Source organism: Toxoplasma gondii, chromosome XII, assembly GCF_000006565.2.
Source record: "Toxoplasma gondii ME49 chromosome XII, whole genome shotgun sequence".
Classification (NCBI taxonomy): domain Eukaryota; phylum Apicomplexa; class Conoidasida; order Eucoccidiorida; family Sarcocystidae; genus Toxoplasma; species Toxoplasma gondii.
In genome coordinates, this window is record NC_031480.1 from 1277933 (window position 1) to 1297948 (window position 20016).

At 51.5% G+C, this 20016-nt stretch overlaps 3 protein-coding genes across 3 annotated transcripts; 2 read left to right on the top strand and 1 right to left on the bottom strand.

Annotated features, from left to right (window-relative positions):
- Positions 1–807: 807 nt before the first annotated feature.
- On the top strand, positions 808–3598 carry TGME49_218820 (alba 2). Its single transcript, XM_002370615.2, has 3 exons — positions 808–1079; positions 1718–1817; positions 2535–3598. Exons 1-3 carry the CDS (start codon positions 972–974, stop codon positions 2771–2773), a joined length of 447 nt encoding a protein of 148 aa, XP_002370656.1. The 5' UTR covers positions 808–971; the 3' UTR covers positions 2774–3598.
- A 1576-nt stretch (positions 3599–5174) lies between these two features.
- TGME49_218810 (histidyl-tRNA synthetase) lies at positions 5175–10652 on the top strand. Its single transcript, XM_002370614.2, has 6 exons — positions 5175–5676; positions 6161–6213; positions 6704–6757; positions 7520–7591; positions 8466–8573; positions 9334–10652. The coding sequence occupies exons 1-6, from the start codon at positions 5555–5557 to the stop codon at positions 9594–9596; spliced, it is 672 nt and encodes a 223-aa protein (XP_002370655.1). The 5' UTR covers positions 5175–5554; the 3' UTR covers positions 9597–10652.
- Positions 10653–11611: 959 nt separating this feature from the next.
- Positions 11612–19507, bottom strand: TGME49_218800 (hypothetical protein). The gene is made up of 8 exons (XM_002370613.2): positions 18712–19507; positions 17630–18288; positions 16235–17114; positions 15332–15532; positions 14023–14382; positions 13270–13704; positions 12769–12948; positions 11612–12145 (listed from the first exon to the last, which is right to left on the bottom strand). Exons 1-8 carry the CDS (start codon positions 19330–19332, stop codon positions 11891–11893), a joined length of 3591 nt encoding a protein of 1196 aa, XP_002370654.1. The 5' UTR covers positions 19333–19507; the 3' UTR covers positions 11612–11890.
- Between the last annotated feature and the right edge of the window lie 509 nt (positions 19508–20016).

The window sequence follows — 20016 nt, forward strand, 5'->3', positions numbered from 1 at the left end:
GCCCCGCATGGTTTTCCAGCTTTGATTCTGTCAGAGTTGACGTGCTTCGCCAAATCTTACGGGGTTTCCTAGAAAAGAGCGTGATTGTATATAAGTATCCCTGTGTGTGACTCGTGTGAAGTCCTCAAAAGCAAGAACACATAAGCGTTCCCCGCGGCAAGCGAAACCCGCGCTTTCCGAGCAGACGGAAGATGCAGAGAAGCAATACCAGAACTCTCGATTTCTCTGTCACGTTAGACCTGACTAGGGTGGACTCTCAGCGAACGAACCGCCTTTTTTTCAATATCGGGGAATCCAAAACGTGGCAAAGAAAAGTTGAGACGAGAGTGAAGTGCGAGACCACTGTCGGGGGTGTTGCGTGAGGCGGTCCAAGGGGGACTGTGATGTGCTGGGGAGGCATCAGGAAAGGCAAGTAAGTTTCAGTGTGGAATGGAGTTTTCTACCTTTGGACTCGAACCTGACAGCAGCTGGCAGGAAAGGCGGTTCAGGCATGCACCGCAAGGGGTGTGATACAGGGGGGAGTTCTCGTCAAAGAACGGTGGGGTTTGTATCGGGTTATTTGATGAAGGTTTCACGGCATCTGCGGGTCACTCGGAAAAAGTTCTGGTCACGCTGAATAGAGCAAAAAGTGAGCCTTCTGGTACGCGCATTCATAGAATATGCAGTAGCGTGGAGAGTTTTGTGTACTCAAGGGATTCCAGGTCGTTCGGGGCGGACCTGGACGAATAAGCGTAGAAGCGCACTGTGCGGGTCACGCGTTCATGCATGTTGCGTGCCTCGCTGGATTGCTCCAAAAAGCCTGGTTCAAAAGGGGATAGCGCCGATTGTGAACTCCTGTGTGGCATCCCCCTAGGTTTGGACATTTTTGCAGAGAATCGGCTGCACAAATCACTCTGATTCCTTGAAACATTTGTGTCTCTCGAAACCGTTCTTGTGGATTCCCTCAAAACTTTCCTGACTTTCCCAACACAATGGCAGACGTCGCCGCCGCCCCGGCTCCCAATGCCACCTCGCAAGCTGCGAACTCAACGGAAGGAGACGCGGCTGCAGGCAGTGCGCGCCCTGATAACTCGATTCTGGTGAGTTTTCCACTCCGTACTGCGACAAAGATTGGAGTGCCTTCCTGCAACCGGACGCCCGAGCGCTCCTACCGTAGACAACGCGTGCAGGCGGACCCAGCAGGCAGGGCCGCTGCTCCCCCCACTCAAATGTGCACTTGCTCTTTCTTCGTGCCTTTTCAAACGTGTAAACTGTTCTTACCAAGGAAGGGGCGTTTTGTGTCCTGAAAACCAATCCGATTTCGTGATCTGCGCTGCAAGGCGTCGCGTGGCCGGTCGCTCAAACCGCAGACGCACCGACACCTGCGCAAGGGTGGGGTTCGTCTCCTGTTTTCCTTGGGATGGAAAGCATCCCGGAAAAGATTTCTTCCCAAATGATAGCGACGGTCTGTTGTGGAGCTGTTGGACAAGGGCCACAGATTTTTTTTGTGCCGCACTTCCGCCATAGCGAGCAAGTGTTCCGTAGCGCACCGTGGGTCACTGGGATGCGGCCGGTAACAAACATGTCGAATGTGCTGCTTACCGGTCGAAGCAGTGGCAGAGATTCGCACGAGTGGCAGATCCTTTCACTCGTGCCTCGCGTGCTGCATGCGTTTCACGATGGAAGCCACGAATCGGACTCACTCGGATGTGACGGTGTTGTGCATTGCGTTTCACAGGTTTCCATGGATAAGATCCCAGGCTTCTATGCCCGCATCGGCAAGAGAATGCTTGTCGGCCGTGACGACAAGCCCGCTTGCGATGAAGTCATCATCACAGGTGCGTTATTCAAGTGTCTTTTCCCTGTTGTGGCTGAGACTGCGGTTTTCGGTGTGGTAAATGGGATCCTGGTGGAAGCAAGCCACGAATAGTGTCGGGTCTGAGCCCCCGTTAACGACCGCCAAAGTACTCGTATACTCGTGTTAAAGGTGAAAGGGGGTCTGTAACGTAGTGGCAACAACTGTGCTTTTGCAGGTCGTATTCTTACGTCCAAATATCTGCAATGTATGTGGTTAGGCGGGAAGTCGGATCTGCGCTGAAATTTCCACTGCACTCACGTGTGAATGCCGGACACAGACGAAGAAGTTTGTGATCATGTGTGTAAAAGAATGAAGACGTGACTGTGTTTCTCATTCGCTGAAGCGGAGTCCCTGTACTGCATTATCCACCTGTTGGTGAGGTTATGATTCTTTGGGCAGACCACGGTGGGGCAGTGGTTGTGTGTACAAACGATTTTCGCGGATCAGGCGAACGTACTGTGGATTTTTCTGCTTTTCGGAAGTGCTATGGGGATGAGAATGGCTGGATGTGAAATCTGGTGGGCGCAGAAAGGAGTTCAGCGGGCTGGGGTGGTTGGTACGATCTCGTGTTGCGTCCGGAGTTTTATCCAGTTTGGTGGTTGTGAAAGTGGGGAGTGTTCTGGCAAGCTGTTTGTAGTGCAGTCGTAGCGCAGGCTCTGACTTCAAATTTTTGCGCCGCTTCTCTCTTGTGAAACAGGTCTGGGCATGGCGACAAAGACCGCAATTGGTGCCGCGTCGCTTCTTCAGCGGGACAATTCGGCAACCATCACAAAAGTCGAGACGTCTTATTTCTCGTCCACCCGCACTGCACTCAAGATGGTCCCCAAGATTACCATTGTCTGCACCAAGACGCCCGAGTTTGCGGAGCAAATCAAGAAGGACAAGGAGGCAGCTTTGATGGAGAAGTCGCCTACGGCCAACGCCGTCGCTGCCTGAGCTTTTCGCTGTTTTCCGCTGGGCGCGCGAACCGTTTTTCGAGCTGACACAAAGAGAACGACCACTGACTGACGAGTCTCCCTCCCACGAAAAGGCAATCACACTGGGCAACAAGGCGGAAACCGCGCACACACATGTGTAGAAAGGCCGAAAATTCGCCGCGGAATGGATGTCTCTACGATGAACTTGAAAAGGGGCTAGGACGCATCGATGTCGTGCCTTGTATGTGCATGTGTGTTTTCCCTGACATGCACCGTTCCAACAATATCGGTGATGAGGCGGTCATGCAACTAAGCTACACGTGTCGCTGGCAACCAGATGTCGATGGTAAGGAAAGTGGAAGTCTTTTTGTACGGGAAGTCGCTGCAGTTTCCGTGTCGTTTTCAAGTACTTGTCGATATTTCGAGTTCGCCAGAACCGAGAGGGACTAGTCAGTGAAGCTCGCCAAATCGACTCGAGCATGCGAAAAAGTGCCGGTGTCACTGTGTTTCGTGGTCTCGGGGATTGCCGCTGGCCCTAATGCCTGCGTTCGTTCGCGTTCCTTGCACATGTGAGTTACCGTTTTTCGTCTTTCTAGCTTGAACTGTTCGGCCAGAAATTATTTTGGCCACCCGCTTCTGTTCATCTTCTAGTGGCACTCCGTTACTGGAACGCTCTGCCAATAATATCCTGACCTGCGCTTCCAAATGTGGCGTCCCCAGGACTGCCTCTAACAGATCGTAGTTGCACAAGCGTTACACGCCTCCTGACACATCTTTTGCTTAGAGCACCTTTGCAGTAGACACGATAGCCCGTATTCTGTAGGAGCTACATGGTGGTACCCGCCAGTAACAGAACCCTTTCGGGAGCAGGAGAGGCAGTTTGATGCAAGGGAAGCCAGGTGTACATACACCTAGCAGGCTGCTCACAGCCGTCACTTCGCCAGTGACTCACACAGTTACACATTGTTATGGTGGAACATTCGGTGAGTGTTAATTTCTTGGCACCAATTTCCAACAGCATCGGTTGGCCATGTCCACGGACGGCTCCAGAAGATGCGTGTCTGACTTTAACGGCCTCTGCTGTCGTCCCTGCAACCGGCACAGCTCGACTTCGTCCACTAGTCCCGCGTAGGGTTTTGCTGCGAGGATGTCGTCTGGTGCGGGACTCTCGGGGTTGTCGCTGAAACCGCAGCGCGCTGACGGGGACTGAGGGTGCTGTGGATGTCCGGTGGCCAGTTGTACATACCGCTGCGAATGCTTATTTCGCAGAACGCCCGCGTCTGCCAGTTACGTGGGTCACAAGCGCCTACTTTCTCTCAAGCGAAATGCTGGGCTGTTCGCCTGTTGATGGTACGCCATCAGTCTTCAACGACGTCTCAAGCGGCTACTGTTGAACAGAAACAAAATTCCTGTCGAGCGGGAAACACCGCTTTCTCCTCTTGCGCTTGTTGCCGGTGAAAAAAACACTCAGCCGATTGAATGAGACGCCTTTCGAACATGCAGGTTCCCTCGAAAGTCCCCGTCCGGAAAGACTCTGCGCGCCTACACTGTTGCGGGAAGGCTGCTGATGTTTACGGGTCAGTTTTCGGCACATGGAGCTGACCTCATCAAGAGATGAAATGAGGAAAGAGCCATGCCGCAGAGACTAGAGGTATCCTTGACTCGTTTCTTTGTGATCTGACGGTTTGTGATCACCGTCGTTCTGTTGAATTACACTGCTGCTTATCATAACACCTGTTCCTCCCTTTCGCCAGGGCACACAGTTTCAGGGGCCAGGATGACAGTTCGTTATCTGCAGAGTCTTCTCCATGGAACTCGCTATGCCAGTTGGAGGCTGCAGACTCCCAGAATTCTGAGGTTGGGTAACGACGCTTTGGTTTCTGTATCGAGATGAGACGGCAAGAAGGCACTGGGACGTGGCACGGCAAGCATAAGCATGTGCGCCAACTCAGACTCTTGCAGCCACCGGCGTTCTTCTTTGAGCATGGAGCTAGTCGCCAAACGAATAGTCTCTTGTTGTCTGAAGCGCATCTCATGACCTGTGCAGAAAGTCTTTTTACACAAGACATCGCTGGTGCTGATGCTCATGTCACTCTTCAAAACCCCTCAAACCCAGAGGCTGAAGCAAGCTCGAGAAACCACTGATTGTTACTGTCCAGAAGGAGGCATCCTTTCTTTCTGCACGTCCGATTCGTGGACCCTGAGGAAGTCCTTATATCCCTACTTTGCTACCGCCAACACAACGCAGACCGGCACCCTCGGTCTTGACCCGCCGGCACCCTCGAAGCTGGACTTTCTTTGCGCGGTGTGTCACCGCGTTCCACCCACGACGGCAAAGCGCTTCTTATCTCTTCTGCCCACACCGAGAGTTTGTCGAGACCACACACACTCGTGCATGCCATTAGGTGTCTGGGGAGGATGCCTTTTACCAAGGTACCTTTCCTCTCAAGGTTGTCTGGCATCGATTTGAGGTGCACGCATGCACGCGCGTTTTGTCAACCGTCTAAGAAGCGTCACCGAAGCCTGAGAACGCACAAGAAACAGAATTGTTTCCGCTTAGAAAAACGCTAATTCATTCAGGTATGACCGGGCAGCCTCGCCTTGTCATTCGGTTGTGTCTAGCTCCTTTCTAAAGTTCGTTTATCCTCAGAGCGGCTGTCACTAGACCGGAGACGGCGCACGGGTGGCGGCTGCAGAACAAGACACGCGACTTGTCGGAAGCGTTTCAGAGTTTTCACCCTTCACTTTGGTCTTTCGGCGACGGAGGAGTTTCTTCAGATGCTTCAAACTGCGCGGAAAAATGCGGATGGTCTTGCAGCGAGTCGAGAGCGCCTGCGTGCAGGTGGTCGAAACAGGCGAACTTGCGGGGAAGATCGGTCGCGGCATTGTCTGTCTCCTCGGGATCAGCGGCGAAGACAAGTGGTATGTTTCTTCTTTTCATGGCACATTTTCCCCAGCTTTTTGTAAGACGTTCTGTAGAGGTTTCACATTCCTAATCTTCAAGTGGCCGTCGCAACCTTGCACGTCATTCAGCGTTTACTCATCTGATTCGACATCCGGCGTCGCCTTCTCTACAGAATATCTCGTAAAACTCGTCGTACAGCCCTCCCCACGTCCGTTTCTCCCACAAATCCACTCACCCACAAAGCTCAACTCTTCTGTGTCTATTTTGGAACTGAGACGTTCCCGCAACACGCGTCTACGCTCCGCTACATATGCGCATTCTACATAAACACCCTCTCCTGAAAATACAGTCACATGTTGCCTTTTCTCCATCCAGACAAAGCATTTGTTTCTGGAGACAGTCGGGTGATGCGCAGGAGGCGAAACAAACCGTTGCAGTGTGAATGGCTTATTTTCGCTGCTTGTTTGTGGTCTTCAATGCGGTGTCTTCTGTTCTCGATAGGGAGGATGCCGACTACTGCATTCGAAAGTGCTTGAAGTCGAGACTCTGGGACGGTGAGAGAAGAACGGGAGAGTCTCCCATCTTTGATCAAAGAAAAGGGGATCTCTTGTCCAGGGTTCTTGACAGGCGTCGAAAGAGCCTCCTCTCTCGCTTGTCTGTTCTCTCTGGTGTCGCGGTCTTCGTTCCGGTTTTCTATCTCGCATCTCTGCACGTTTCGCATGCTGTTCCTTCTCCGTTTTCTCTTTTCCTCGCTGGACATCCTGCTTCTCTTTCATCCCAGGTTCCTGGCTGCCTCCAGAGTTGTCGTTTCTCTCTTGGTGAAGGGTGTCCTCCGGTTCCTTCTTCTTTCTCCTCTGCGCCCTTCTTTCGTTTGGCCTGTCTCTTCTCTTGCTCCTTCCCTCTTTTCGTTGTGCATTCACTTCACCCGGTGACGCGTGTTCGCGACAGATGCCGGATGCGAGGAGCTGCGCATGTTAAGCTTTCCTTCGCTGTCTCGCGTTCTGCATTGTGCTTTTGTTCTGGCGAGGTTCATCTTTTTTGCAGATGTGAAGGACCCCTCCAAAAGCTGGGCCTCTTGCGTCGTCGACAGAGATTACGGTACGCTCGAGCTTTTGCTAGTTGCGTTTCTTGTCTCTGTTCTCTTTTCAAACGCCTCTCACTGTCACTTCATGCTCTGTCTCGCCTTCTCACCTTTGACTCTTTGCCCCCTTTCCCTCTCACATCTTCTCGCGTAGGTGTCTCCTCAGCTTCCTCTGCGTCGAGTCGCGTTTCCCTGTCTTTTCACCATTTGCTTCCGTCCTTTGCTGTGTCTCAAGAGCGCCTGTCCTCTTCGCTTGGATCCAGAGAAAGAAAAGCTCTTCCCTTTCGAAAAACGAAGATGCCTCGAATTCCCCTCCTTGCTTGCGCCCCCGTCTCCGTTTCCTTTTTCGTTTCCTTTTTTTTCGGTCGAGCGCAGCATTCTTACGTCTGCGTATTCTCATATCGACTGCAATGGATGTGTTGACGCTCTTTTTCCATTGGTATCCATTTCGGTCCTGCTGTTCTCCGTGCTTTCTTCGAATGCGTGAATGCATGTATCGAGCCTTGTATCTATCTCTGTATCTCTCTGTGCATCTCTCCCTCTCTGTGTCTCTCTCTGCCTATCTCTCTCTCTCTCTATCTGTCTCCCTATCTATCTATCTGTCTATCTATCTGTCTCTCTTTCTATCTCTCTATCTCTGTGTCTCTCTGTCTATGTAGACTGTGTAAATTGGTAGAAAGGTATATACTTGTAGATGCAAATATGCGTAGTGCGTGCGACAATGGATTTTCTAGCTCGCGGTTTACGTTCTTCCCACTCACGTTATGCTGTCTATACAGAGGTGCTCGTCGTTTCTCAGTTTACCCTTATGGGGCATCTGAAAAAAGGGAACAAACCTGATTTCCATGCAGGTGAGTGTTCCAGCCTTTTTGGCTGCCTCCTGGCTTTCCACAGGTCCTCGCTGGCCCTCCGTTTCTTTGCTGTCGGGTCTTTTCCTTCTTTCTTCCTCCCTTCAGTCCATTCTCTTCTTGATTTGCTGTGCTTGTCCTTCCACCTCAACGTTTCTTGTCTTCGTTCATTCTTTCTCTTCCTCCCGCCCCTGCGTCTACCAAGGGTCTTGTCCTTTCTCTGTGCGTCGTCGTTCTCGACGCGCATGCTCATCCCTTCAAATGCATCTGTATGTAAATACATAAATACATATACATATATACGTATATATATATATATATATATATCCGTCTTGGTTTATGAAGAGACTAGCTTTTCTCGTTTCTGTCGATTTCATTAGTTATCCAGCAGGTTGTCTCTCTCTACGTACCTTCAACTTTCTCTCTTTCCCCTCTCACTCTCTCGTTCTTTTTCTCTCTACGCATGTACGTATATATGCATATAGATGTAAAAAATACAGACCTCTACATCTCTCCGTCCATGGATATACAGGTTCGTGTATGTCTGTTCTTCTCTGTATAACTAATGCGATCAATGATTCGTATGTGTTAGCAATTTGTATTTGTAGAAAGCATGTTTCCGAATGTGGCTGTGAAAGGATCAACACGTGTAGGTACACTCAATCCACGAGAAGCGTTTCTGTGTACTTTCACCTGTATAAATTTACTTTCGTGTGTGTATTTCTGCCTTCGTCCATACACTCTGAATTTTTGCCGCTTATATTTTTCCATCTCTGTATCTTCTTCAGGTACAATTCACCTGTTTATGTATTTGTTTCCTGCACTTTGAAACTATTTCTTCAATGTTTTTGCGCTTGCGTCTGCGCGGTCACTTCAGCCATGAGTCCTGACCAAGCTCGTAGCCTGTTCGAGAAGGTCGTGGCGGAGATGAGGCGACAATACAAACCAGAAAAAATTCAAACTGGGAAATTCCAAAACTACATGCGTAGGTTCTTTGCCAGTGGGCCGTTCTGCACTCTCGACCCATACTTGCTTTATATATCTTTCTATTACCGTTCCAATCGTTTCCTGTGCTCAGGCTTTAAATGCAGGCCTGCATATATATATATATATATATATATATATATATATATATATACATATGTCTCGGTATATGCATATAACTGCATATATACATGTATGTTTTTTATATGTAGATACATATATTTGCATCAACATGTATTCGCATATAGATGTATACTATATATATATATATGTATATATATAGGTAGACGTGGAGGAGTTACATGCGCCGTCTTGGTATGCTTGTTGTGCTTGCCAGGAAGTGTGGACGTTTCCGAATCAGTTTCTACGTCTTTCGTCTGTTGCTTCCTGTCTGTGATTTCTTCCTCAGTTCTCTCCCATCTGCAAACGAGCGTGTGCATATATATATATATATATATATATATATATATATATATATATGTTTATGGGTATACATTCATGTAGTTACGTTTATGTACTTGAATGTAGACATAACTGAGTCTTTGTCGAGGAGTCGTCACTTGAGCATTTGCCGGGGTCTACAGTGCGTCGTGGTTCACACAAGAGAGTTGCAGGAAGGTCATGTCTTTGGATTTTTCGATGGTCAGCGTTCACGATTTCCGGGCCGCGCCACAGAGGCTGTCGGAACTGCTTTTCGCTCTTTAAAATTTTTTGGGTTTTACTTGTTTTTTGCTGTTTTGCCTTTTGTTGCTTTAAATCAGGCGTCGAACTAGTCAACGACGGACCGGTGACGATCCTTGTGGACTCCACGCAAGCGCAGCTCCCGAAAATCAAAGAAAGAAAACTGCCGCCTAAAGGGTCTTCAAGAGATGCGGTCGCCCAGGAGGCGCACAACTCTTCTCCGCCTTCTTCTGCCTGTCTCACTGCACATGCTACAACGGGAGAGGGGAAGAATGAAGAGAAACAGGAGATCAAAACCAAGAGGGCCGATACACTAAATGGAAGAGAGGAGAGTGAGGCGTGAGAATCGAAAGAGGAACCCATAACATGAACTAAAATATTCATAAGCTTTTAATCCTTTATTAAAACTTGCCTTTATAGGCCTTCCTCCATAACGAATCGGTTCCTTCTTCAACAGGCAAATAGTTAGGTTCATATAACCTTCTCTTTGAAAGAAATTATGTTAAAGAACTTTCTAATAAAGAAAGTTTTAAATTTTTTTTAAAAAAACGATAGAGACGGGGAATGTTTTCTTCTCCCGTGTTCTCTCTTTCCGTGTCTCTCTCTCGGACGCTCTGGCGAGCAACTGGTCTCTGCTTCCCTCTGTCCTCATCTGTCGTGTATCGCGAACCTGTCTCTCCTTTTTTCGTCGTTCGTTTCCAGATGTTCTTCTGACTTCTTTGTCTCTCACTATAGTTTCGTAGTCTCTGCTTCTGCCTCAGCCTTTGTTTTGCTCCTTTCTCTCGGGGTTCTCGGCCTTCATCTGTGAAACTTTCTCAGTCGCTTTCTCGTCTGCTCTGTGGATCTCTCCTCGCCTCGGCTGCGGCAGGCTGAGCATCAAACGCGCGTTTCCAGTGACTCTGGCTTCCCTTCTTCTCGCTGTGTAAAAGAGACAAAGCTTTTCTTGTTTCGGGATTTGGCTGACATTTCGTGTCTCTACGCTTCATTCGGTTCCCTCGCGTTCGTTTTCGGGGAACTCGCCTCTCCAGGAGACAGTCGAGTAGCACTGAGACCACAGGAAGGAGATGTCTGCCACTATGAAAAGGACTTGGATGCAGGACGCAAACGCCACGAAGGGAAGGATTCTGTCGCAACTCAATGCGGCAGAGAGTTAAGCAAGCGAGCGTTGAAACGGACTGTGTTGTCGCTGATGCAAATGCCCTTTTCTGGGTTGTACTTACAGCGGGTTCGACTGTCAGGCGGCCGTCGTGTTTGTGTATTACCGACTGTGAGTTCTCTTGTGCGTTCCATGATTCAACATATTTCTTTGACGGACGTACAGACCTTTTTCGCTTCGACAGGTGACTGCTTACGCTCCGGAAACGTCGAAGCTCGGTCTTGGCATTCAAACAGAAAATAGACGCTACCCTCAGACCTCTGTGTCCGCGATAGACTCGAGAGCTTTCCTCATCGTTTCACGCATATGCATCTAAATATAAAATGGCATACAGCTATATACATGCATATGCCTATATTAATACTAGACATACAAATGTATATGTATAAATAAAAGTATATATATATATATATATATATATATATACACGTGGATATGTAAAGAGAGAGCACCACGGGCAGTAGAGACCGCGAAACTCTTCTGACACTTGGGGACGCAGTTTTTCTTTTTTTCTGACGTTCCTCGCACTGGGAAATCCAAATTCGGACAATATGGCAGATGTGGCTATGAGTCGGCCACCCTGCAGATCTGCTTGGCATTTCGCGCTCCCGAATAGATCTATTCTTTTTTCGGTGCCTGGGCGATGCGCGTCTTCTTCGAGGGCTCTCGTGAAGTTGTTCTTTTCAACCTCTAAAAATGTGTCTTTGATTCTCTGCTCTCCAGTAAAATCGGCGTCCGTCTCTAACCTATGCGCAGTCGGTTTTTCTTTCAAAACTCTGTTTCTTTCCGTGCTCTGGAGACTCCACGCTGTTCCCCCGCGGAATGCGCAGACGCCAAGGCGCCTGCGCTGTGAAGACATTTCGATGTTTGATTCTTCGAGCTCTCCTCAGCATCCCAGAAGAAAACATGCGCTCGGGCCACAACGGTGAATAAAACGAGCAGCGACAAAAGAATCAAGAGAGGTAGGAACAGAGAGGAGGAAGAGACGGCAAACGCGAAAAGAGAGAGGAACACAAAGAAGACGAGAAGCAAAAATTCTCAAGCATCGGCAGAGAGACGAACGAGAGACAGACGCAAAGAAGCGTGACGGTGAGCTCATATGCCGACCTGGGCGAGGACGAAAACAAATCTCACGTACAGAGAAAGGTTCCGGATTTTTCTCTTCTCCGTTGCTTCTTTCCTCTTGCCCTTTCACTTAGGTCTTCTCTCCTTCCACTTGTCGCTGTTTGTACGGTTCCTTCATCTCTTGGTTGCATGCGTTCTCTCGCTTTTGAGTGTTGTCGCCCCTATCTTATTCCTCGTCCTCTCTTTTCTCCCGTCGTTTTTCCTCCCTCAGCTCTTCTCTCCCTCAGCTCTTCTCTTGGCATATCTTCTAACCGGCCTCTGCTTCGTCTCCCGTCCTCCCCATTGCACGCGTTTCACTGTCTCTGCGTCACTTCACCTTTCGCTCCCTCTGCTTCTCCGGTTTCTGCTTCCACGCCCTAGTCTGCCTCTTCTCGCTCTCCTTCTTCTCCCTCTTCTTCTTTTTTCGCCGTCCTTTTTGAGGCTTTGCGGGTGCGTGAGAGGAAGCGCGAGGCGTTCCGAGAGAGGAGCGAAGCCTGCGCTTGCAAGAGGCAGTTCACATCCAGAAGCTCGCGCATACTGAGAAACCGCGGCTGCTGAACACGGGGCGAAGAGGACCGCAGAAGCGACAGCAAAGCAGCCATCCTGCTCGCGGCCGCCATGTGTTCGTACATCTGTGCGCATGCAAGGAAACGCAGAAAAAAGAGATAAAAAACAACGAAAACAGAGAAGAGGGAGAACGAGACAAAAGACAGAAGAGGAGGGAAAAGCACGCAAGGAAACAGAACGAAAGGACAAACAATACAGATGCAAGAAAAGGAAAAACGCATGTCCACATGCAAACAATCACGAGGATGCTTTGTCTACAAGAGAAGAGACAGGAGATCACGACATGTCATGGGACGTAAAAACAAAACTGCAGAAGCCAATCTTGGAAGTCTCAAATATCCATCTAGATCAATCTTTCTACCTCGTTCTACGACTGCACATCTATCTCTCTCCAGCCAACGATCCGTCGAGCCGCCTCCACCTTTGCCTATCTATCGCTACTACTCTCTTGCTGCCTGCGGCTACGCGACTCTCTTCGCATGCAGATACACGAACATGCACATATTCATGTTTTCTTACACCGCAGAAAACACGAAAAAATAACATAACGACGTCGCAACGAAGCCAAAAATATGCATATTTATGCATATATATTCGCAAGTACACTCACACGACCATTTATCTGCCTACAAGTATATGCATGCGCGCTTGGGTGAAAAAAGAGGAGAGAGCTGTGTGTTGAGAGTACCTGACGTAGCTGCTTATGGAGGGAGAGGAGGAGTTTGACAGACTGAGTGCATGCGTCACTTTCTTCCTGGATTTCGCAGACTTCTCCTCGTCCATCTTCGCTTTTCCCCTCGTCTGGCAAACTGCCGGAGGCCAAGGCAGCGCCTGCAGTGCGCCACTCTCGCAGAGCCTGGTTGATCATCTGAAGACGGAGAAGGAACAGAGTCACGACAAGGAGACACTACGGCTGAGGAGACGAAACACGAAGAAAAACTGGTGAGCAACAGAGTAAAACAAGAAGACAACGGAACGAAGTAAAACTAAGGAAATCACCAATCATAGACGAGGCTCGACCTCGAGAGTGGATTCGTCCTTTCTTCTCTCCCTTGTCCTCTCATTCTCTCCTCTTTCGTCTGTCGTTTCTTCTGCCGTTCGCGCCGTCTCTCCTCTTCGTTTCCTCCCCTTCTTTCGCTCCCTCTATGTTCCCTTTTTCTCTTAAAACTTTGCGCGACTTCGTTCTCACCTCTCGGCAATCCCCTTGGCCCTGACTTGCCGTCCAGAGCTGCTGCACGCGCACAGCGACAAACGCTCCACACAAATCGATTCCTGGCAGCCTCCACTTGTCGCCTTCTTTCTCTTCTTTCTTTCCTTTCTCTGCTTTCTTTTCGTTCTGTTCCTTCTCTGCGTCTCTCTCCTCGCTCCCTTCTTCGTCACTCCGACTGCGTCGACGCTTGCACCCGCGTCCTTTCCTTCCCCCAGTCTCTCCCTGGCGCGACGAAGAGGACGCGGGAGAAGAAGAGGAAGAAGAGGAAGAAGAGGAAGAAGGAGAAGAAGGCGAAGAAGCAGGTGACGTTTCCTCTTCTCTGCGGACGCAGAAATCTATTGCCGCGTCGATGAGGGCCGACCAGCGAGCAGATCCTTCTGTTTCCTCTGCGTTGGCAGGGACGAGGGAGTCCGACTAAAAACCAAGACAGAATCGAGGAAGGTAGGGGGATGAGAGAAGCGACATGGAATCGCAGGGAGGCGGCAGAAAAAGCAAAGATGCGAGAGAAAATGCGGAAAGATGCGAACATCGGAGCGAGGCCTCTGACGTGAAGACGGAGGCGGCGGGGACAAGGGAGCACGAGAAAAGAAGAGAGGAGAAGACGAAAAACCAAGAGAAGAAAGAAAAACCTGGAGCCAAGCGCGAATGCACCAAGCAACGGGGAGAACAGACTTTCTTTGTGTTTGTTGCATGAGAGAAAATTTATCCAAGAAATCAGACGGGGAAACTCACCAGCGGGCGAGACGGACCGACGAACTCATCTTCGTTCCGCCGCGAGTCACGTCCTCCCTCTGCCTGCTGCGACTCGCGGAGACCCATTTCTCTCTCCTTCGCGGCGCCTGTCGCTTCCACTTTCACAGAAGAGAACCAAGCAGAACGCATATGTTCTCGGTTCTGCTCCTGTGGAGAGGACGAGGAAGAACGCGACGAAGGAGACGAGGAAGAGGAAGAAGCGGGAGAAACAGAAGACGACGAGGAGGAAGAAGACGCGGAAGAAGGCGATGAGGAAGGCGAATAAGACGGACGGCGCTTTTTCTTCTTCGAACTGACGTCGACGACCGCGCAGGCAGACGAGAAGAGAGGAAACGAGCCCTGAGAGAAGACAGCAGGAAACGAAAGAGGTGGAGGGATAGACCAGGGGAGAGAGAAAAGGAGAAAGGAAGAGAGCGACGGAGAGTGAACAGGGTGAGGAAGAAGTGGAGTGCCAGAGAGACGGCTCCACACAAAAGGGGAGAGGACGAGAAGCGAGGCCAGAAAGAGAGAGAAGACAGCGAGGAGAAATAAGATAGGTGAGATGCACTCGTTGAGATTTCGTTCGCCTCATGTCTTTTTGCCACCGGCGTCTCTCTGCAGAATCTTTTAAGTCGTAGTGGGTTTCTTCTCTCCTTGCTACCATCACGCAGATCTCGTCCGCGTCCGTTCACGCGTTCAGTCGCTTTTTTCTTTCTCCTTTCCGGGCAAGCAACTGGTAGTTGGGTGTCCATTTTTGAAAAAGAAATCCAAAAAAGAGACGGAACTTCGTCTCCCGCTCGCCCTAGGCGGGCGTACACTTCAGCCGTCACCGTCATTCACCCGCCTTGCAGAAAAAAGACTCTTTTCACTTGTGGTTTGGTGAATAACCCACTGAGGTTCCTCTGTGTTTCGTCTCGGCAACACAAACGCGCGAGAAGAGCTGGAGCTCTACGACCGCAGATCGAATTCACAGAGACTCCGTCGGTCCAAAGAGACAGCAGGGCCTCCACGATTCATCTGTGACACACTTTGACTGCAGATGTGTCTGTTTCTTCCACTCAGGTCCGAGAGTGTAAAGCTTGATTGCTTCAAACATTTCGAAAGAAGATCCACGTTTCTGACAGAAGGCGCGTCACGATCATTGCACAGTCCCTGTCCAACTCATGTTCAACTGTTCGCTTTCCTCTTGTCCCCCGAGACGCCGTCCGTTTGTCCGTGAGGCAAGACGGGGCCGAACGGGCTTTTAGGTGGAGAAAAGGCAAGTGGAAACCCAGGAACTTCCTGGACTTCTTGTCTCTTCTCGACTCACAAGAATGTTGAACAGAGGCTGATCGACGCAGTGAAAAAGAAGGTTAGCCGCTGCTGCCACAGCGGCTCCCTGTTCTTCGTCTCGCTTGTCTCGCGTCGCGTTCCTGGGCGCTTCGCCGTCTCCTGCCTCAAGTGGCTCCGCCAGCCCCCAGCCCCGCGCGACCGCGCCGAGAGACAGCAAGGCCCTCTGCCTCTCTGGACTCTGAAAATCGAGGAAATCAAAGAGAAAGCAAGAAAGAGGAGTCCATGTAGAAGAGAGCAACGCAAGGACAGAAGACAAGAGAGAAACGCACAAGAGAGATAAGAGCAAATGCGGCGTGAAAGGGAAGAACGGGGAGGGAAGGGAGCGTCAAGGGAGCTGTGCAAGAAAGACAAAGGCAGAACAACCACCGAAGCCTGAGCGAAGAGAAACGACGACAGGAAAAGAGGAGAAGAAAGACAAGGAAAGATACCAGAGAGAAAGAGAAAAAGAACGGAGGGAACCTGCGTGTCGATCGATGCCTGCATGCGTTTACAGCCACGCAGAGAAAGAGAGCAAGGAAAAAACGCCGGAGAAGAAATCAGCGACAGGAGCGGAAGATAAGAACAACGAACGGCGACGGTGATGCCCTCAAAGAGGATGCACATGCATGCGAGAAAAAAGTGAGCTGCCTGGAGCGATCAGACACAAAAGGAGAAAACCGAGAGTGAAGAGTTAGAGGGGCAGGGAAATCACGAGAGAGAAGCAGCGCGGCTAGCAAGTGAAAACAGGTGCATGAGAAGCTTAAGCTCGGACACACACCGCCCCGGCAAGAACGAAACGAGAGGCGACGCAGAATGAAGTCGCTGAAAGGGAGTGAAAACGTCTCAGCGTCGCCCTCTCGAATCGAAGACGACTCTGAACTCCCTGCATTGCTGTCATTACCTGCCTAAAGTCTGCACTGGAAAACAACGCATTCGTCTCCTGTGCATCCCCCGCGACTCTCGCCTCGTCGCTCCTCCCTTGGGCCTGCTCTCGCCAGGTGTACATACACCTCAGCGCGAGCTCGGCGCAGGTCTGTAGGCGGTCGTTGACGATGAAGAGAAAGAGTTGAGTGATTTGCCCGGCTGGCACGACGCCTGCCACCCGTCCTCTGCCTTCGTCTTCTCCGCCTTCTCTCGCGTCCTCCTCACGTTCCTTGGCTCCGGATGTTGGGATTTCTGCGGCAGAGGTCCTTGGCTTCTTCGTCGCTTCGTTCTCGGCCTCCCCGCGGACTGCGTCGACAGGCGGCGGCTTCGCTGGAAGCGCCCAGACATGCGTCGCGAGCTGCGCAAAGGCAGTGCGGAACGGCAGAGCCTGGAGCGTCTTTCTGAGCAGTTGCCTCGAGCGCGCCTCTGCGAAGCGTCTGTACGCAGGAGCACCCAGGCTGCGACTTCGAACATGCAGCAGCTCCAGGCGCTCCTCGAATCGCCTCTCGGGATGCAGCAGCCGCTGGGCCGCCTCCGCCGCTCTGAGGCCTCTCTCCGCAGGACTGAGGTCTGCGGTTGCGGAGGAAAGTTCGGACGCCGACGGCTGCTCCACACATACGTACTGCGGACGCAGTGGAAGAGGCAGCAGAGAAAACGAAGAAGAAGCGAGGGAAGAGGTAGCGGAAGAGAGGGAAGAGGAAGAGGAAGAGAGAGAAGAGGAAGAAGAAGAGAGAGAAGAGGAAGACGAAGAGAAAAACGAAGAAGCGAGAGAAGAGGAATTTGACGCCAAGGCTCGCGCTGCAGATTGATGGGCGGAGGCGACGGAGGCGAAGCGCGCCACTTCAACAGGAAAGTATCTGAGAGGCCAAGAGAGAAGAAGCGGGCAGTGGCGGTGACAGAACGACAACGAAAATCAAAGAAGAAAGCCATAAGCGATCAAGGGATCCGAACGAACAACGGCGGAGTCTCTTGAATGCTTGCGACAAACAAATGAAATTGGTGTTGCTTAAACTATGACTTGCATTTGCATCCATCACGGGGAGGGGGAGGGCGTAATTCCCCAGGTATCTACACAAGCGCTCTGTCTCAAAAGTTGAATGACCCCAGGCTTGCGCCTTCTTGGTCGTCCTTCAGAAAGATCCTCGAATCTCCAAATTGTTCTTCGCTCTTGCTCCTCCGTTTCGTCTACACAAGAAGCGTCGAGGAGTCACTGATGAGAGAGGCGCGCCGCTTGTTTCACTCTTTTCTCTCGTCTGTCCAGGTCAACCACTTGTCCAGGGTCCCCAGAGCGAAGCTGAGAATCAACCCGCGTGTCTCTCCTCCCCTTTTCTTCGAGTCGTCCTTTCATTTTCTCAGTTCCAGTTCTTCTCACCTTTCGAGGAACCGCCGCCAGTTGGCCGTTCCATGCAGCCTCTTGGTGACGGCGAGACACCCGCGACACTTGGACGGCGCGCGGAAGAAGTCCCCAGAGAGTGCTCTCCTTCTTGGCTCGCGCGTCGCCTCGTCGTCGTTGTCGGAGAACGCAAGCTTGCCCTTCGCGTCGCCTCCAGCGCGAGAGGAGCAACCGAGAGAGCCGTCTCGATCCTCAACTTCGCTCGCCGGACAGGTGCAGTAGGCGAAGACGGTGTCGGCGTGGAACGCATGGAGAAACGCAGCGAGCCAGCAGTGTAGATACACCGCGAGAACGCGCGTCGCCAGGGCGGGAGGCGGGATGCTGCGCGAAGGCAGAGGGTCCTGACTCTCTTCTCGCAGCCGTTCGATGAGTCCCGAGACAAAGGCCAGTTCCTCCAGAGGTCGAAACAAAGTCGCGGTCGGAGACGACGGCTGCAGAAGCCCCGCAAACAGCTGTCGTCGAAACGTGACGAATCTCTCTGAGTCTCCCTCCTCTCCTCGACGCCCACACAGAGACGCAGAAGACGAGGAAGAAGAGGAGGAAGACGAACAAGAAGCAGAAGGGGGCGTGAGAGTGGAGGACGCTGCTGGCGCGGAACGACAGAGGTCAAAGCCCCAGGCAGGGGGACAGAGCAGAGGCTGCAGGAAAGATGCAGACATGAGAAAGAGTCCATGTTGCTGCGCCTCGGGAACCTGCCATTCGTGGCTTTCGTTCCAGGCGGTCATTCGAAAAACGCGTTCCACAGAGAAACGCAAGACACAGACGTCTGTCTGCGTCTCGCACCTGGCGCGAACAGGGAACTGCAGACATGTCCGAGAATTGATTGTGAGACCCCCGACCTACACGAAGACTAAACGGGGGAGTGTGACTCCTCTCTGCTCTCTGCGCGCGTCTCGACAAGATATGAGAGAGGCGACCTCGAGGGCGGCAGAGCAAGAGGAGAGATTCCAGCAGTCAGAAAGAGTTGAAGGAACGCCGAAGGTGATGCAGACACCTACAAAGGAAGCTGAGAGGTCGGCAGATACCTTCGAGCGCGCCTGTCATGGCACTGTTTGACTTACGAGGAAACCTGAGAGAGGCAGCGACGGAAGTCCGTACGGATGCGTCTTCCGCTTCTTCTCGCTGTGAACTGTACATACACCGGAGCGAGGGGCGAGCCTGGAGGCGGGGTCACTCGAAGACGCTTTGTTGCCAGCCGAGGGAGAGAGTTGCCGCTCGCTCTTAACGAAATTTCGGCCTCGCGGCTCCACACTCTCCGGTCTCCTCTCCCGCGCAGCGACAGCTGGCTGGAGGCGTCCGGACGCGCGACATGTCGCCTGGGAGTCTCCCGCCGAAGCAGAGGGCGGTTCGCGAGCTCGAGACCCCTGTGCCGCCGAGTCAGACGGCTCAGGTGTACAGACACCTTCGCTCGCAGCCTCAGAGGTGTGGAGCGCCTTCGGAGACGAAGCGAGAGAAGAGGCAGAGGAGGAAGAAGAGGAAGAAGCGGTGGGAGACGAGGGAGAAGCTCTCGATTTCTCAGTGTGTCTCCGCGAGAGGAGGCGACACAGTTCCCTCTTCTTCTCGACTGGAAGTCGAGCGACCGCGCGAGGCCAGTCCTGTCGAGGCAGTCGCTGAAGCTGCTCGTGGAGTTCCTCCACCGACATTTCCGCCACCTGCGAGGCGGCGAGGTGGAACTCCGCCATGGCGAGAGGTTGCAAGGAAGAAGAAAGAAACGCGAGAGGGGAGACCGCTCTGCGTTCGGCCCAGGAACACAGGACGAGGCAGACGATCCACCCGACGACAGAGAGAATGCTACCTCTGCATCCCTACACGCAGAAGCTTTTCTACGAAGACGCACATAAACAAACACACATACGCTAACATGTATACTCATATAATATATAATTCATATATACATAATATGATATAATATATATATATATATATATATATGGTAGATTTGCATGTAAATGGGTACACATGTAAAGACAGACATGCAGATGCACAGATTCTGAGGATTTGTAGATGGATTGAAGCGTCAAGTCGACGAGAGCCTTGGTGGCAGTTCGCCCACTGAAAGTCTTCGAACGAAGGCGTTCGTCTCCTCCTCTTTGTGTTCTTTTCGCTTTCCTCTGCTCTCTTTGGATGCACAAGCGCCTCTTTCTTTCTTTCGCGCGAAAGTGCGTCCTCATCGGCAGGTCTCCGATGAGAGGCGGCCGCCACAGAACGACGGGGAGAAGCGGGAGAAGGAGACGCCTGCTTCCTCTGAATGTAAACCTCAGAGCTGCACCGCTTTTCTGCAGTGTCCGAACAAGGCGTCGTCGAGCGCGGCTGTCCGGCTGCGTCCACGCGGAGATCTCCGATTGAGTGCGAGGAGTTGGACTCTG

What these genes read in the sequence shown, in the direction of transcription:
- TGME49_218820 (XM_002370615.2), top strand. Translation starts at nt 972, where the DNA reads ATGGCAGACGTCGCCGCCGCCCCGGCTCCCAATGCCACCTCGCAAGCT. An exon ending in GCCCTGATAACTCGATTCTG is followed by an intron (nt 1,080 to 1,717) that starts GTGAGTTTTCCA and finishes TGCGTTTCACAG; the next exon opens with GTTTCCATGGATAAGATCCC. An exon ending in CGATGAAGTCATCATCACAG is followed by an intron (nt 1,818 to 2,534) that starts GTGCGTTATTCA and finishes CTTGTGAAACAG; the next exon opens with GTCTGGGCATGGCGACAAAG.
- TGME49_218810 (XM_002370614.2), top strand. Translation starts at nt 5,555, where the DNA reads ATGCGGATGGTCTTGCAGCGAGTCGAGAGCGCCTGCGTGCAGGTGGTC. An exon ending in ATCAGCGGCGAAGACAAGTG is followed by an intron (nt 5,677 to 6,160) that starts GTATGTTTCTTC and finishes TGTTCTCGATAG; the next exon opens with GGAGGATGCCGACTACTGCA. An exon ending in GAAGTCGAGACTCTGGGACG is followed by an intron (nt 6,214 to 6,703) that starts GTGAGAGAAGAA and finishes TCTTTTTTGCAG; the next exon opens with ATGTGAAGGACCCCTCCAAA.
- TGME49_218800 (XM_002370613.2), bottom strand. Translation starts at nt 19,332, where the DNA reads ATGGCGGAGTTCCACCTCGCCGCCTCGCAGGTGGCGGAAATGTCGGTG. An exon ending in TGCCTCTCTCAGGTTTCCTC is followed by an intron (nt 18,289 to 18,711) that starts GTAAGTCAAACA and finishes TCTTTCCTGCAG; the next exon opens with CCTCTGCTCTGTCCCCCTGC. An exon ending in TCGGTCCGTCTCGCCCGCTG is followed by an intron (nt 13,705 to 14,022) that starts GTGAGTTTCCCC and finishes CTTGGTTTTTAG; the next exon opens with TCGGACTCCCTCGTCCCTGC.